This window comes from Rhinopithecus roxellana, chromosome 3 (assembly GCF_007565055.1).
Source record: "Rhinopithecus roxellana isolate Shanxi Qingling chromosome 3, ASM756505v1, whole genome shotgun sequence".
Taxonomy (NCBI): domain Eukaryota; kingdom Metazoa; phylum Chordata; class Mammalia; order Primates; family Cercopithecidae; genus Rhinopithecus; species Rhinopithecus roxellana.
The window spans coordinates 145,390,373-145,406,640 of NC_044551.1; the positions used below are offsets into that span (position 1 = coordinate 145,390,373).

The 16,268-nt window shown below is 37.8% G+C and overlaps 1 protein-coding gene and 1 pseudogene across 4 annotated transcripts in view; one reads left to right on the forward strand and one right to left on the reverse strand.

Moving 5' to 3' along the window:
- The window catches only part of MSH3 (mutS homolog 3), a 227,530-nt gene that overhangs the window by 120,067 nt on the left and 91,195 nt on the right, over positions 1 to 16,268 (reverse strand). For all 4 annotated transcript variants that reach the window (XR_004056310.1, XM_010386022.2, XM_030927020.1 and 1 more), the window contains exon 12: positions 15,787 to 15,896. Coding sequence is in view for 3 of the 4 variants with exons in the window: in XM_010386022.2 (XP_010384324.2) it covers positions 15,787 to 15,896 (110 nt within the window). In the remaining variant the exon portion in view is untranslated. The remainder of the gene's footprint in view (positions 1 to 15,786; positions 15,897 to 16,268) is intronic.
- On the forward strand, positions 13,552 to 14,059 carry LOC104680185 (annotated as a pseudogene).

The following is a 16,268-nucleotide window of genomic DNA, read 5'->3' on the forward strand; positions in this document are numbered from 1 at the left end:
ATCATGCCTTTTCATAATACAGAGCTTCTATACTAACTTCAGGCCTCATTTTTGTTCCATTTTTCTCTGGCTCATACTCTTATATGCAGAAAGACCATTTGTTAGTATAATAGTACAATGCAGGAGAGCAAGACAGAGCTTTGTACACACACTGGGCTGGCTCTTCCAATCTCAGCAGGGTGGCCTCTGTAATCTATCCACCACCCTCCACCTCTACTGCCACTACTATAGTCTAAGTGAAAATCATATTGAAACAGCCTCCTAACCTTCCCTCCGACTTCTATCCCTTTTTCCAACTCACTCTCCACACTGCAGCCCAAGTGGTTTTCCTAAAGCCCAAATCTGTTCATGCCACACCTCCGCTTTAAACTCATCCGTGACTTGCCATTAATCTTAGGTTCAAATCCAGAATCTTTAATTGTCCTACAAAACAACTGATACCTGTTTAGCTCTCAGGTCTCCCCTGAGATCACATGTCACTCTCTTCCTCCTACTCTAAGTTCCAGTCAGACTGCATATCTTTCAATGACTTAGTTACTCCAAGCTCTCTGCCATGGAGGGTTTCTCATTTGCTGCTTGTTTTGCCTACAATGTTATTTTCCTCTTCCCTACCACCCATCAGCTACACTTCGTCTGGCCAACTCCTACCCACTCTTCCCCTGAAAGGCCTTTCTAGATTCACCAGACCAGACTTAATCCCTTTACTATCATTTCCCATACTACTATCTTTTCTCGTCTCCTAATGGTAATCATAATTGTATTTCTTCTTCAATGGGAATTTACTACTTCACTGTCTTTCCTACAAGACTATAAATTCAGTGAACACAGGGGTCATTTCTTATCCCTACATTTCAAGATAACAATTTGTGCTCAATAAACAGTTATTTGATTCAATTTCATTCCAAAGACTACATATAAAGTAAATCAAGATGAGTTGGAAAAAATAAATTTTCTTTGCAAAGGATTGTTGTGATAAAATAAACCAATGTTTTACTCTAACATTTACCCAAAATGTTATACAAATATAAAATTTTACTTTAATAACTCACTCCTGCATAAATGAAAGATGACACCAATTGGAATAGACTAAGTTGATGCTACAGATGGTTTGAGGACTGATAAAATAATGCCATCTGTGAACGTATAAGACAGCCTACACAAATAGCTACTGTCTCAAAAATTAAAGGTTTTCTGAGATATAGAAAGACACGAGCAACAGAGTTTAATAAAAACCTAAGTCATATTTATGAAGTCTACCAGAAGACTTTTTTAATAGATATAAAACTATAAATTTCTTAGAGACTTGAAAGGTTAGGCCAAGTTGGTTCGGAATCTGGGAAAACATAAAGGAAAAGGTTTTTATTCTAGCCAGTGCCAACACAGGCAAAAGCAGTATGTTCACTATCAATCAGTTTGGTTTTAACCCAACCTTCTTTAAGGGCTACCTCAGAGGTTAACAATTTGGGCTCAGAAGTCAGGTGGCCTTGATTCAAACCCAGGCTCTGCCATTTACCAATTAAGCCTTGCCCTAGTTTCTCCACCTATAAAATGAGAAGAGCAATGGGCCCTAACTCTTGGTGTTAGTATAAGAACTCAATGAAATAATACATGTCAGGTACTTAATGCAGTACCTGCTACATCATGAGAACCACTCATAAATGTTTACTGTTACCACATCGTTACAAGTTTTGTTTAGCAGACACCACAAAGAACAGCACGGAAGAGGGATAAATAGCACCCAAAATATGAGCTCAGAAATAACTACGTGTGGACAAACCTTAGGGCATAGATACGTAAACAGGTATTTTGTGCAAAGTGAACAAGTGGGAATTATATAAGGAAAGCTAGTCCTGGCATCTTGAGGGCTAAACCTGACAAGCAGTAATGATCTGAAGTACTCGCTGTGCTGAGACTGGACAGTAGGTTGCATTGAGAAAGCACACTATAACGATTAATAATTATGGAGGTCTCAATGGGCAGGGAGAGAGTGAAAGGGTATGTGGCACTGTTCACCACGAATTTCTCATCACTGCGGTTAGCTATAACTCCATCTTTAACTCCTATATGAAGATCAGAATGGAAATAAGCAAGAATGACTACACTTTTTAAAATTAAACAATTCACATACCTTAGAATTGCTGTTTAATGTGCAGTAGTAACAAGACCTTCCAAATAATTGTAACAAAACAATATGTCAGGACACAATAGAGAATTATTATTTTAGTGCAATTAATGACAGAGATTGAGTGACAGCAACAGGAAACAAAACTGGAAGAAGCATCAATTGGATGATGATAAAGATATTATTCCAAGATGCCTGATAGTATTCTACAGTTGATCTTACTATACAACTTAAATAACTGAAAGAAGGCACCTGAGTCCTTTCATTCCATATACCAAACAAACAAAAAGACGAGGTCCTGGGGATGACAAAGATTCATCTTTACTACCAAAGATGCAAGGACTAAAAGTGAGTGTCACTGGAGTCCTTCATATTTGAAGATAAACTAGGTGGTGACGTGAGTATCTACTGTGTGTGGCTGTCACTTAGAAACACAGAGTGTGACCTATAGCTATTGTCAGTGATGGTGTCAGTACCTACTGCTTGCTCCTGTGTAAACGTCTCTATAATTCAAACTTAAGATAATTTTGTATAGTTAGATATGTTGAATAAGATCTAGTATTTGATAGTGCAACAGGGTGACTACAGCCAACAATTTATTGTACATTTAAAAATAACTAAAAGAGTATAATGGGAATATCTGTAACACAAAGAAATGGCAAATGCTTGAGGTGATGGATACCCCATTTACCCTGATGTGATTATTATACATTGTATGCCGGCATCACAACATCTCATATACCCTTAATATATATACCTACTGTGTACCCACAAACAAAAAATGTTTTAAAAAAGGTTATCTGGTGGGGGTGGGGAGCTGAAATACAAACTGCTGGGGGTGTATTTTTGTTTGGTTTCAGTTTTACTGAAAAGTTTGGCTTTAAAGACGACACAGAATGAGTAAATTAAATTCAGACGTTAACACACTGGTCATATGAAATGGTTAAATAAACTACCTAAATAATCTCCTGTCAGAAACATGAACCATAAGCCCTTTCCTAGGATCTAAGCATCATTAGACCTATCTAGCTTCACCTTTCACATATACTGTTCATTCTTACATTCAATGAACAATTACTGAGTGCTTACAAAGTACTAATTGTACAAAGTGGTAGACCTTAGGGCTATAATTGTTAACAAGAGAGCCTTGCTAGTCTACAAAGAATTTACACTCTAGTGATGAATAGTAAAACTTTTAAAAAAGCATTAATGATAACAATGTAAAAAGATTATAACTGGGTTAGGATCTAGATACAATGGGAACACAGGCCAGGAGCATCTAATGAACAAATGCAGTTTTAGGATCAGGGAGGATTTCCTGGGGGTAGCTATTGAGTAAAAGATTAGCTATTGTCTATAAAAGATGAATGGAAAATGGAGGGTGAAGGTTTGAAAATGTGACCACAGGAGCTGGGATCCAAGGCTAATAGTTTGGATGCACATAAGAACAGTAGCAGGAATACCAGTTAGAAAGCTGTTTCAAAAATCCAGAGAAGCAACACTGAAGGCCTGACATTGCCACCCTGTGCTACATTCTAGGTAATTTCTTCAGGTATTATCTTGCATTTCAGTCATTTCCCCTATTCTTGTTTAACCCATATACTGCTTTTTTATTGTTGTTTTATTTCTTTCTTTTTGGAGTATAAGATCCATTCTTACCTAAGTCATTCTTTTTTTTTTTTTTTTTTTTTTTTTTTTTTTTTTTTGAGGCGGAGTCTCGCTCTGTCGCCCGGACTGGAGTGCAGTGGCCGGATCTCAGCTCACTGCAAGCTCCGCCTCCCGGGTTTACGCCATTCTCCTGCCTCAGCCTCCCGAGTAGCTGGGACTACAGGCGCCCGCTACCTCGCCCGGCTAGTTTTTGTATTTTTAGTAGAGACGGGGTTTCACCGTGTTAGCCAGGATGGTCTCGATCTCCTGACCTCGTGATCCGCCCGTCTCGGCCTCCCAAAGTGCTGGGATTACAGGCTTGAGCCACCGCGCCCGGCCAGTCATTCTTTTTTTAATTTCAATAGTTTTTGTAGCAGAGATGGTTTTTGGTTACATGAATGAGTTCTTTAGTCCATTCAGTTTTAAAGAATTCTATGTGGTTCCTTTTCAAATCAATCTGAGCCCCTTTGATAGTATTTATTTTCTATGCTCATATTTTTTATTCTACTTCGTATTTTTTTTTAACTTGGTGATTTATGTGAATACAATCAGACTGTTTTAAATAAGTTTCACAGCTTGGAAATTGCCAGACCACACAGAGTATAAATTGAAACTGAAAATCTATGAGGGAGGACCTGTGGTTAAGAATTCTTAGAAACATTTTCCTCAGGTAAGAACAGGTTGAGACACATTTGTCACCTCTCTACTGAGACCATAGTCCTTTGAGTGTCTCACATTACTATAGTATCCCTAACTTAAATGGACCCAAGGCCCTGTCTCCTGTCTCCCACAAGGCAACTGAACCCCAATCCTTTTGATTACCAAGATCTGCAGGAGCCCAGAGGGCAACTGCAGTAGTCAATTCACTTCCATTTCTAGTCCTTTTCCCATCTGTTCCGAGTTTTCCCCTTATGTTTTAAATACAGATTCAGCAATGTCCTAAAGGGATATTTGTTATGCTTGATCCAGCATATCTAGCTATTTCACATAGGGAGATATTTTATGATATTAAAAACAAAGAAAATGAAATCTTCTTATGGCATTTTTGAAGAGAGATATTTGGAAAATCCTCATTAATAAAGGCATAAAGATGGAGAAAGATAAAGCAGGAAGGGCCAAGAAAGAAAAGATATTTATCTCCTTCTCCTCATTCTTTCTGATATTCCTCTTCCTCAGCCCAAATGAAAGCTGCCCTATTTGCTGCAGGTCATTTGTGCAGGTCTAGAGCTCACTGAAGGTCCTAATGTTGAAGAACAAAGCAGAGGCCAGCTAAAAGTTCCTAGATGTTAGTTAATCCCTATGCACTGACCGTTGGGACAAACATTTGGGTAAGAGGCACTTGGGTTCACTTTGTTCTTAGCAGCAGCAGCTCCTCCTTTAAACTCTCATTCAACCCAGCAGACGAAAGGGGCACCAGGTCAGTCCCAACCAAACACAGCTCTCAATTACGCACCATATGCTACTCTCCCTTCCCATTTCCAAGCAGTAATGCATCCCCGGGGGCTGAGTAAACCAGAGTCACTGCAGGTGAACACTCTGTTGGTGGCTCATGGAGCACGGGAAACCACAAAGAATACAGAGGGCTTCCCAGTGTAGTTCATTTTAAGAAGTTCCAGAGTTAAAACTGACATTTAGTTTCATTAATCCAAATTAAATGTTAAGTGGAAGGAAATATGTTAACATTCTATTACTTCATCATTTGGGCCAGGGTAACAAATTAGAAATACAACCATTAATACTCCAAACATATGAGTTTACCAAAACAAAAGCCATTTAATGTAGAGAACATTGACCACTAAAATGTACTTAGTGCATCAGAAAGTCATGCAAAAATGTAGCCAAAGATCCATTTCCTAACGTAAACCATTTGCTATTCCCTTAATTTTAATTTACGTGATTTAAACGCCAAGAATTATCTTAGCATGCCTAATTTCCTGAAGCAGTTTTCTAAAAATCTAATTTGACTTATAAAGGTATTACTCATTTGCTCTAATTTTGGTAGAGTTACAGAGTGAGTAACAGGTAAGTACTTGATTTTAGTACAAAAGCTTCCACTACTCACATCTCCTTCTCCTTACTAGTAGATTATACCTTGACCAGACTAGATTAGAAATTCCCTGAGGCTGGGAACACCACCTTGTCATTGAGACTGAGTAATACAAAACTCAAAATAACTATCTTATACTACTAAGGGAAAACAGCCAAGTACAAAGTTCTGGGTATATTACGGCTTCATCTATGTAATAAGGGAGGAAGAGATTTCTCATATATATATATATATAAAATTCATATTTGCTTTTTTAAACAAAGTGTTTCTGGAAGTATACATGACAAAGTAATAACCATGATTACTTAGTGGGATCTGGGCAGACATGGGGCAGGAATGATAAGCAAACATTTTACTGTGTAACTTTTCACGTTTTTAAACTTTTAAAGTATGTGAAGGTATTACCGTTCAAAAGTTCAAATAATTTTTAAATGCTAAGAAGAATGTACAATGGAATTGAAACAACAAAAACCATCTCCGGCAATAGACTGCTAGGTATTCACTAAACATTTCTTCCTACTCCTTGAAAAACAAGCAGACATTTGTTAGCCCCCGTGCAGTAAGGTGTGACCATCGGAATGCGTTCTTCTGCTTATAATCAGATTTAGGCAGAAGAGCTATGTGCCTAATGCAAGGCCTGCCTTACATAAAAGCCATAAACCTACAACCTCCCTGTTCTTTCTCCTTCTACTGGCTGGATGTCAGCTGCCAAGATGACGTTGGAAGCCACATGTTTAAGACTGAAGAGCCTCTGGGGTTCCTAACTGCCTATGTGATGAGAGTCTCACCCCACCCCCAATCTGGAAAGGCCATGGATTGTTTACGCAAAGAAAAAAAAAGAAGAAATTAACTTTCACACCTTTAGAGTCATTAGACTTTCTGGGGTCTTTGTGTTAACAGCTAGCTTCCCTAACCAATGCACTGTTTTTTGTGTTAACGAACACATTAGCATGTACTTAGTCAATCAGAACGTGAGGTTGAGCTTCCTCAGTTCCCAGAACTTAGTCAAGTTTAGAGCATTAAATAAAAGGGACCATAAAAAACATTCCTCAATTGTTCATAGTTATATTATTTTGAGAGGAGGCCCATATAAAAGACTCTACCTACTCACCAGTAGTCCTTGCAAAGTCTCCCTACATTCTTGACGGTAGCTACAGGCAAAAGAAAACCAGATTTAGGTAAAGAAATGACCTGGGCAGATCCTAGAAACTGACAGTGCAAGCACCCAGCCTTCTCCCTGACATCCCTGGAAGCCTTGGTCATCTGATGGCCGTCTTCTGTCTAATGCAAGATGTGCTGGAAAATAGATGCTCTCAAGTTCAGCATGGGCTTTCCAGACAGATGTGCATGGGTCTCATTTTCACCTGATTATGATGCTAGTGAAAGTCCAATAGCAGTACAATATAAAAAATTCATGTGTGTGTATTTTCTGTATACTTTTTAAAAAATGAAATATTGCAAATACATGTAAAATACCAGCCTACTTATATCTCTATCCCTTTTCTCACTTCCCAGAAGTTATTATCGTCCTGACTGCCCATGTGATGAGAAAACATCACTTCTGTTTGAACCCCTAAACGGTGTGTGTGACAAAATTTAAATAAGTGGTATCATTTATGTGTTCTTTTATAACATTTTTTTGAGATTTATCCATGTTGATACATGTAGACTTAACTCATTCATTTTAACCGCTGTATAATATTCTGATATATAACCAGACAATTTATTTTCCCCTTCCCTACTAATAATTACACTGCTTTCAATTTTTTGGTATGCTAAAGACCATGGCTATCTTCTTGACCAAAAAATTGTTATGAGGAACCACACTAATCCTTTTACACACACTGTCTCATTTGGTCCTCACAACAACACAATGAGGTAGGTAGTTAATTCCCATTTTACAGGTGAAGAAACTGAGGTATATACAAATTCATAACTTCTCCAAAGTGACAAAAGGGAATCAGAACTCAAGCTGAAGTATCATTAACTCCAAAGCTATGCTTTCAAAAGGGTCCCTACGTGCTTGGCTGGATGATCTTGGAAAAAACTGAGACTTAGTTTTTCTTGTCTCTAAAATAGAATCACTATATCTGAAGATAGTTGAAAAAATACAGATAAAAAATAAAGCACAGTTAGAGATTAGTTCACTAACCTGACATTTTCTTTCTACTCCCTTGATCCCTCAGAGCTTTAAGTCCTCTGCTTGTCCTATACAAAGACATGTTCCCAGAGAACACGTCTTACCTCTTAGACCTCAGCTCTTCTCCCATTCCACCTTGGCTACTTTTCTCTCTTCGAATCTTAGATTCAGACCTCTGCTCCTTTCTTCCTAGGCATTTTCCTTTATTTTTAAATATATATAAACATTTCTTTTTCATCTCTAAAATTAATCTAACACTTCGCATACATATCTTCACCTGGACAGATACTGTCCAGGATATTTGTCAAAGATAAGAGAATAACTTTTCAGAGAACTGTACTACAAACACAAAATTGCACAAGATTGGCAATTTTACAAAATTCAATGGTTTTCTACAACCTCACATCAGATGTTGAATAGATGCACAAAACATTTAAATAATAATCAAAACACTTGTTTCTAGTAAAGAGATGGGTACAATCAGTCTACTTGTGCCAAAAGGAAGAAAATTTGGAAATAGTGGGCCTATTTGTTTTGGGTTGAATTGTGTGCCCCCAAAAAGATATGCTGAAGTCCTTACCCCACTACCTCAAAATGTTATCTTATTTGGAAATAGGGTCATTGTAGATGGAATTATTAAGATGAGGTCATTCTGCAGTAGGGTAGACCCCTAATCCAGTATGACCATGTCCTTATTAAAAAACACTGTGTGAAGAGACATACATACAGCAAGCACACCATTTAACCATGAAGGCAGAGATCAAGGAGCTACATCTACAAGCCAAGGAATGCCAAAGAATGCCAGCACACCACCAGCAGCTAGGAGAGAGGACTGGAACAGATTCTCCCTGATAGGCCTCAGAAGGAACCAACCCTACTGATGCCTTTGATCTTGGGCTTTTAGTCTCTGGCTAACTAGTCTTCCCAGCAACATTTATCATATAGAGAACCCTTTCCCCATTGCTTGTTTGTATCAGGTTTGTCAAAAATCAGATGGTTGTAGATGTGTGGTGTTAATTTTGAGGTCTCATGAAACTTTTCATAAAGCATTAATGATTTCACCACTCTTCCACCCAAGCTTCACCATAAATATGATGTTTGTTCTTGCTTTTTTAGCAGAATTCATGTTGTTCTGATAGAAGCTCTTTTCAAACTGATACCTTATCCCTGTTAATGCCTCAAACTACATCCTATTCAGACATGCTCTAACAAGTTAGTATGAGTTTATTTTGGTGCCAAATTTTTTTGAAATCTATGCAAAGTTTTTTCATAATATGCATTTTCCATGAACTTTCTGAAGACCCCTTGTACAGATAATGTAAGACCACTCATACATATTAAGTAAGCACAGGTAACAATCATGATAAACCCTATATGCTATCAATGAGTGATACAAGGAACATAATTTAGATTAGGAGGTCAAATAAAACCTCTTCAAAGATAGTAATGTAACGTTTTAAGCTGAGACCTCAAGTATAAGTAGTTAACCCTGTAAAGATTAAAGTGAAACAGAAGAATATTCTACAAAGAGAGACCACGAAGTAAAAAGACTAACAAGAGCAAAGACTTGAGAAAAAGCTTTGGGATGCTCAGGAACCAAACCATAGACAACAAAAGCAAAAACAGACGAATGGGATTGCATCAAACTAAAAATCTCCTGCATAGCAAAGGAAACAGTGAACAGAGTAAACAGACAAACCAGAGACTAGGAGAAAATATTTGCAAATCAAACACTGGATAAGGGGCTAATATCCCAAATATACAGGGAACTCAAACTACTCAATAACAAGAAAACAAATAACCCTACTTAAAAATGGGCAAAAGATCTGAATAGACATTTTTCAAAAGATATACAGATGATAAATGAAACAATGATAAATGTTTCATATTGGCATATTCATGCCAATAGATAAATGAAACAATGCTCAGCATCTCCAATCAGAGAAATGCTAATTAAAACCACAATGAGATGTCACCTCACTCCTTTCAGATTAGTTATTATTAAAAAAGATGAAAGATATCAAGTATGGGTAAAGATGTGGAGAAAAGGGAACCCTTGTCCACTGCTGGTGGTATTATAAATCAGTACAGTCACTTTGTAAAACAGTATGGAAGTTCCTCAAAAAACTAAAAATAGAATTACCATATGATCCAGCAATTACACTTCTGGGTATATATCCAAAGGAATTGAAATCAGTATGTTGAAGAGATATCTGTACTCCCTATGTTCACTGCCACATTATTCACAATTCTCAAGATATGGAAACAACCAAAGTGTCCACCAACAGATGAACAGATTTTTTAAATGTGATACACGCGTGCACACACATACACACACACACACACACATACACAAACACACATACATACTTTGGAATACTATTCAGCCTTTTAAAAAAGCAGGAAATTCTGTCATTTTTGACAATATGGATGAACCTAGAGGACATAACACAAAATGAAATAAGCCAGGCACAGACAGAGAAATACTGTATGATCTCACTTATATGTAAAATCTAATAAAGTCAAACTCATAGAAGTAGAGATCAGATTGGTGGTTACCAGAGGCTGGGGAGAGGGTAGATGGGGAAAAGGGAGATGCTGGTCAACTGGTGCAAAGTTTTGTTTAGACAAGAAGAACAAGTTCTAGTGATCTACTGCATAGTATGGTGACTACAGTTAATGCATTGTATATGTGTCAAAATAGCTAAAAGAGGATTTTAAATGTTCTCACCAAAAGAAATGATAAATGTTTGAGGTGACAGATATATTAATTAGCCTGATTTGATCATTCTATAGTGTATATATGTAATGAAATATCACATTGTACCCCATAAATGTTGTGATGGTTAATACTGAGTGTCAACTTGATTGGGTTGAAGGATGCAAAGCACTGTTCCTGGGTGTATCTGTGAGGGTGTTGCCAAAGGAGATTAACATTTAGTGGACTAGGAGAGGCAGACCCACACTCAATTTGGGTGGGCACCATCTAATCAGCTGCCAGTGTAGCTAGGATAAAAGCAGGCAGAGAAACGTGGAAGGACTAGACTGGCTAAGTCTTGCAGCCTCCATCTTTCTCCCATGCTGGATGCTTCCTGCCCTTGAACATCAGACTCTCAGTTCTTCAGTTTTTGGACTCTTGGACCTACCAGTGGTTTGCCAGGACTCTGCCCTTTGGCGACAAACTGAAGACTGCACTGCTGGCTTCCCTACTTTTGAGGTTTTGGGGTTCGGACTGGCTTCCTTGCCCCTCAGCTTGCAGACAGTCTATGATGGGACTTCACCTTGTGATCATGTAAGTCAATACTCCTTATATACATCTATCCTATTAGTCCTCTCTCTCTAGAGAGCCCTGACTAATGCAAATATATACAATTATTTGTCAATTAATGATAAAACTTTATAAATTTTTTAAATTAAAAAATGTAAAGTACAGGCAGAAGAAGAGGTACTCATGAAAGAAACTAAATTTATTTTTATTTTTAAAATATATAGTATGCTACTGAAAGTAGAATACCTCTAAGATAAACAAATCTGCCTTGGAAACTAATTATTTTGCTTCACTCAACATTTTAGAGACTCATCTCATATATCCCACCAATGAGTCTGGTACACAGACTCATCTCACGGTTTTCTTTTTTTCTCCTCTACCAATATTTACAAGCAGAATCTGCATTTTCAGGCTTTTTGATAAAACCAATGACATACATATGGGTGGGTGTGGGGGGGGGTGTGTGTGTATAAACAAAAGATTGACAAGACTATATCAACTGAAAGAAGTCCAAAGACAGAACCTAAAAAAAATGAATTCAATATAATCTATTTAATTTTAAAAGGCCTTAAGAATAATGGCATGCCAATGTGACACTTATTTAAAAAAAAAAAAAAAAACTACATTGAAGAATCTTCTTGCCTAAAATTAGCAGAACTGATAAAAAATACAGGTGAGAACACATAAGAAAAAATAACCTATTTATAAAAGTGAATGTGATATCAGTACAGTAAAATCTAGCCTCAATAATCAAGTGAACTCTCTGAATCAGTTCAATAAGTATAAAGTAAAAACCATTTTTACTTCCTAAAAGTCACTAGTAAAATTTTGCACCAAAGAGACCATTTCATGGAACAAAAGGTGATGGCAGTGGAAAGTCTTCTGAAACTTGAATGCTTGGTCCTAGACTTATGAACTATGTGTTTGCCCTTAAGAGCCAGAACAAGACAAAAATACAAAGAGGAGTTTAAGGGATTTAGGAGAATTCATGGATGACTGACAAACAATGGGATCTTGCAGAACCTGGGGAGATCTGCATTATTTTGCTAAATTCCCTCGTCATCCATTATTTGTTCTATGATCTCACTGTAGAATAAAACCAGACCCTAAACTTACCTTTGGCTGTCAATGTCAGGGACAGAATATTAGTCTGGATGAGCCACTGATGTGATCAGCAAAGCACTTATGTTAGTATAAACACCACCACCATCACTCCTCACTAAATGATGGGGATACATTCTGGAAAATGCATCGTTAGGCAATTTTGTCATTCTATGGACATTACAGAGCATATAGTTACATAAAATAAGATAGTATAACCCACTGCACACCTAGGCTATATGGTACAGTATAGTGCTCCTAGGCTAAAACCTGGACAGCATGTTACTCTACTAAATACTGTAGGCTACTGTAACACAATGGTAAGTGTTTGTGTGTCTAAACATTTCTAAACAGAGAAAACACCTCTGTATATGCAATTCCCCCAAGGACCAAAATGCTGTCATGTGGTACATGACTAATTATAAAGCTGAGCCACCGACTAATCAGCAGATTCTCTCCAGGTATTTGTTTGGAATAAGTTGCAAGTGCCATTAAAATTAAACTGGAATTCTTTTGAAATAGATTTTAATAGATTAGGAGGATAAAAGTTTAAAAACCATGACCTAAAATAAAAGGGCAAAGAAAAGTTTCATGTGTTTGTTTTTAGCTAACATCAATGTTAGGTCAGTGAAAAGTTCATACTTGAAAACATCAGTGTTGAATGCCTGGCATATTTTCTCTCTGCCTTTCTGGGAAGGTAGGATCCCCAGAGATACTTGATTCGGCCCTTAACAACAGACAACATGGTCTAGTGGATTTAAAATCTCAAATTAATCCTGGGTACACAAAAGAAAGGAAATTTAACATTGGAAATAAAAAATTTTAATTTACATGGAAAAGTCTGCTAGTGAGTCTATCTCTGCTGAAACAAGTAAGCAAAAACACAGTAAGAATTGTAGTAGATGTTTAGGCAGCCTTTCCAGCAGCCACAATGCTGCATCCCTTACACTGTTGTCCACAGAAAGCCATCTTGTCTGCGTTTGCTCTCCGAGGTCTGCTTATTTCATTAGAATGTTGAACTAAAGGAAATATTTCCATTTTCAGGATTTCTTCTTTATCTCACCAGTTTCCCATGTCTTAAGGTCTTTACGGCTAAGAAATCGGAGTGACCCACTAAATCTGAAAAGATTTGGTAATTATCGTCATCCAAACAGTGTCTTGAGTGTCCTTGTCCTCTGCCTTCCTCTTCTTTGCTGACGCCACCCTGCTCTCATGAGCCTCTGGCCAGTGGTTTCCTTAAGCTTGAACACCATGCCGTCAATTAAGGTGCTGAGTTCTGATGGGGAGATATTTGATGTGGAAATTGCCAAACAATCTGTGACTATCAAGACCATGTTGGAAGACTTGAGAATGGATGATGGAGATAATGATGCAGCTCCTCTAACAAATGTCAACGTAGCAATATTTTTAAAAGGTCATTTGGTGGTGCACCCACCACAAAAATGGATCTCCTCCTCCCAAGGATGATGCAAACAAAGAAAACGAACAGAGGAGATCCCTCCTTAGGACCAAGAATTCCTGAAAGTCGATCAAGGAATACTTTCTGTACTTCTTCTGCCTGCAAACTACTTAGACATCAAAGGTTTGCTTGATGTTACACGCAAGACTGTTGCCAATATGATCAAGGAGAAAAGTCCTGAGAAGATTTGCAAGACTTCCAATATCAAAAATGACTTTACTGAAGAAGAGGAAACCTAGGTACGCCAAGAGAACCAGTGGTATGAACAGAAGTGAAATGTCCTTGATGCCGTCACACTGTAAGGATTATTCCAAATACTAGCTGCCCTGCTCTGTTTATAATTGTTAATATCAGACAAAGAGCAGAGAAACACAGCAGCAAATCAATCGTGTGAGCAGAATATTATCCTCAGTGAATGTGTGGTGTGAGTACAGATTTCAAACCTATGGCTGAGTTTCTCATAGTATGATCAAGTTTCTTTTTTCTTTGCCCTGAATAAAACTGTACTGTGGGTTCTCTATAGAAAGCGGCATTTTGAGCTTTCCCTCTTTTTTTATAAAGTGATGTCTGCCTAGATTATTGTTCAGTTAACTTTAGTGACCTTTTAAAGTTGACACTGTAAATAAAACAACTTGCAAAAGAAAAAGAAGAAAACAACAGCAAAACCCGAAACAGTGTCTTCAAGCCTATGACCAACATTAACATCTGCAATCCTTTCTTGAAGATAGTGACTATTTATTAATCACAGAGTAACATGGGGCTAATAACAGCATCTGCATAGTGAGGCTGCTGTGCAGTTTAAAAGAGACAATGCTCATAAAGCTCCTAGCGTACTGTGTGGTGTGAGATAAAGAGCTCAAAATTTCATTCCTTACAGCAATGCTGTGATGAGGTGTTCCACCATGTCAAAGGTGAGAACATTGAGGATTAGTGGGAGTGACTCATTCAGTTGACAGAGCCAACACATAGCAGTTCTCTTCACCACCACACCATATTCACTCTGGTCCAGCCAGAGGTGTAACTATTCAGGATAATGGCTTGTTCCTGCTAAGGTCTCTGGAGTCAATGCTGGTTTTAAATCTGATATTTATCTCTATCAGCTGTGAAACACTGAGCAAGTTAGTGAAGCTCTCTGAATCTGTTTCCTCATTTCAAGGACCTATCTCAGAAGGTGATTTTGAGTATTAAACACCAGTAAATAGAAAGTGTGCAATAAGTAACAGTTTTAATTCAATAAACATAACATAAACATAAACTACTAAGTGCCAGGCACTGTTCTAGGTCAGAATCTCCACATTTATCTGCATATCAGAATCATCTGGGTAAAATTTAAATCTCAACTCCCTGGTCATGCTGGAGACCAGTTAAATCACAATCTGTGGGGGCTGGACACAGGCATCAGTATTTTGTGACGCATCCCAGGTGATTCCAACAGGCAGACAATCTTGGAAATCACTGTATGTTAGGCACTGGATTCAAGTATCTTCCCTTAGGGAGCTCCAAGTTTACTCACTTTACTCTTCTAAGCATTTCACACCTAACCCCTCTTTTGGACTCCTTGCTGTTACCGCTGTAGCTCAGGTTCTCGGCACCTCTCCCTGAACTTGCTAACTTGACTCCACCACCACTACCACTCAGTCCCCTCCTGCACACAAGCCCAGCTCTGATCATATCAGCCCCATGCTCAGAATCACTGAATGAACTCCCTCTGGCTATCAACTCCTCAGCCTAGCCTTCAAAGTCCTCCACAAAACGCATCTCTCCTCACTATCCTTGGACAATGCCCTATGTCTGCCAATCTGCAAGCAGGCTCATTCACGAGAATGGGGGAAAAAATCCCTGTAATACTAGACAGCCAGTCTATTGCTCAGTTATAAAATAAAATGTTACCCAATTTAAAACTGTGTTCTTAGAAATAATGGTAACCTTGGTTTTAAGAGATGCCTTTCATTTCACAATTTTATAATTTCAGATTAAACACCCCAAAAAGGATTCCCTTTACCTTAATTTAAGGAGTGGCTGGGTCACCCACTTCTTTAACTTCCGTCTCCCAAATGAAGTTTTAGTGTGGTCTAAAACCCACAGCAAACTTCCTTTGGTTTTCATATCAGTCTAAGAAAGACCAGAAAACAAGCTTTATTAACTAGACAATTATTTGTGCCAAATGGTTATTTCATATACCCCGATTCTAAATGTCATATATACCTACCACAATGTGGCTTATAACAGGTGTTCATTTAATGTTTGACAGATGAATACATACATACAGAATGAAGGACTGATATTTTACACAGAAAAGGGATCGTTTGTAGTTTTTGGTTACCTAAGAATAAATTATTCAGAAGATTATTTTGAAATGTATGCTTATTCAAGCATCTTTAAAATATAATTGCACACTTTCCTGCCTTGGGAAATGCGATATAGTGAAGATGATTTAATTTTCCTTTGGTTTTTCAGTTACCATTTTATAAACCAACGCTCTCA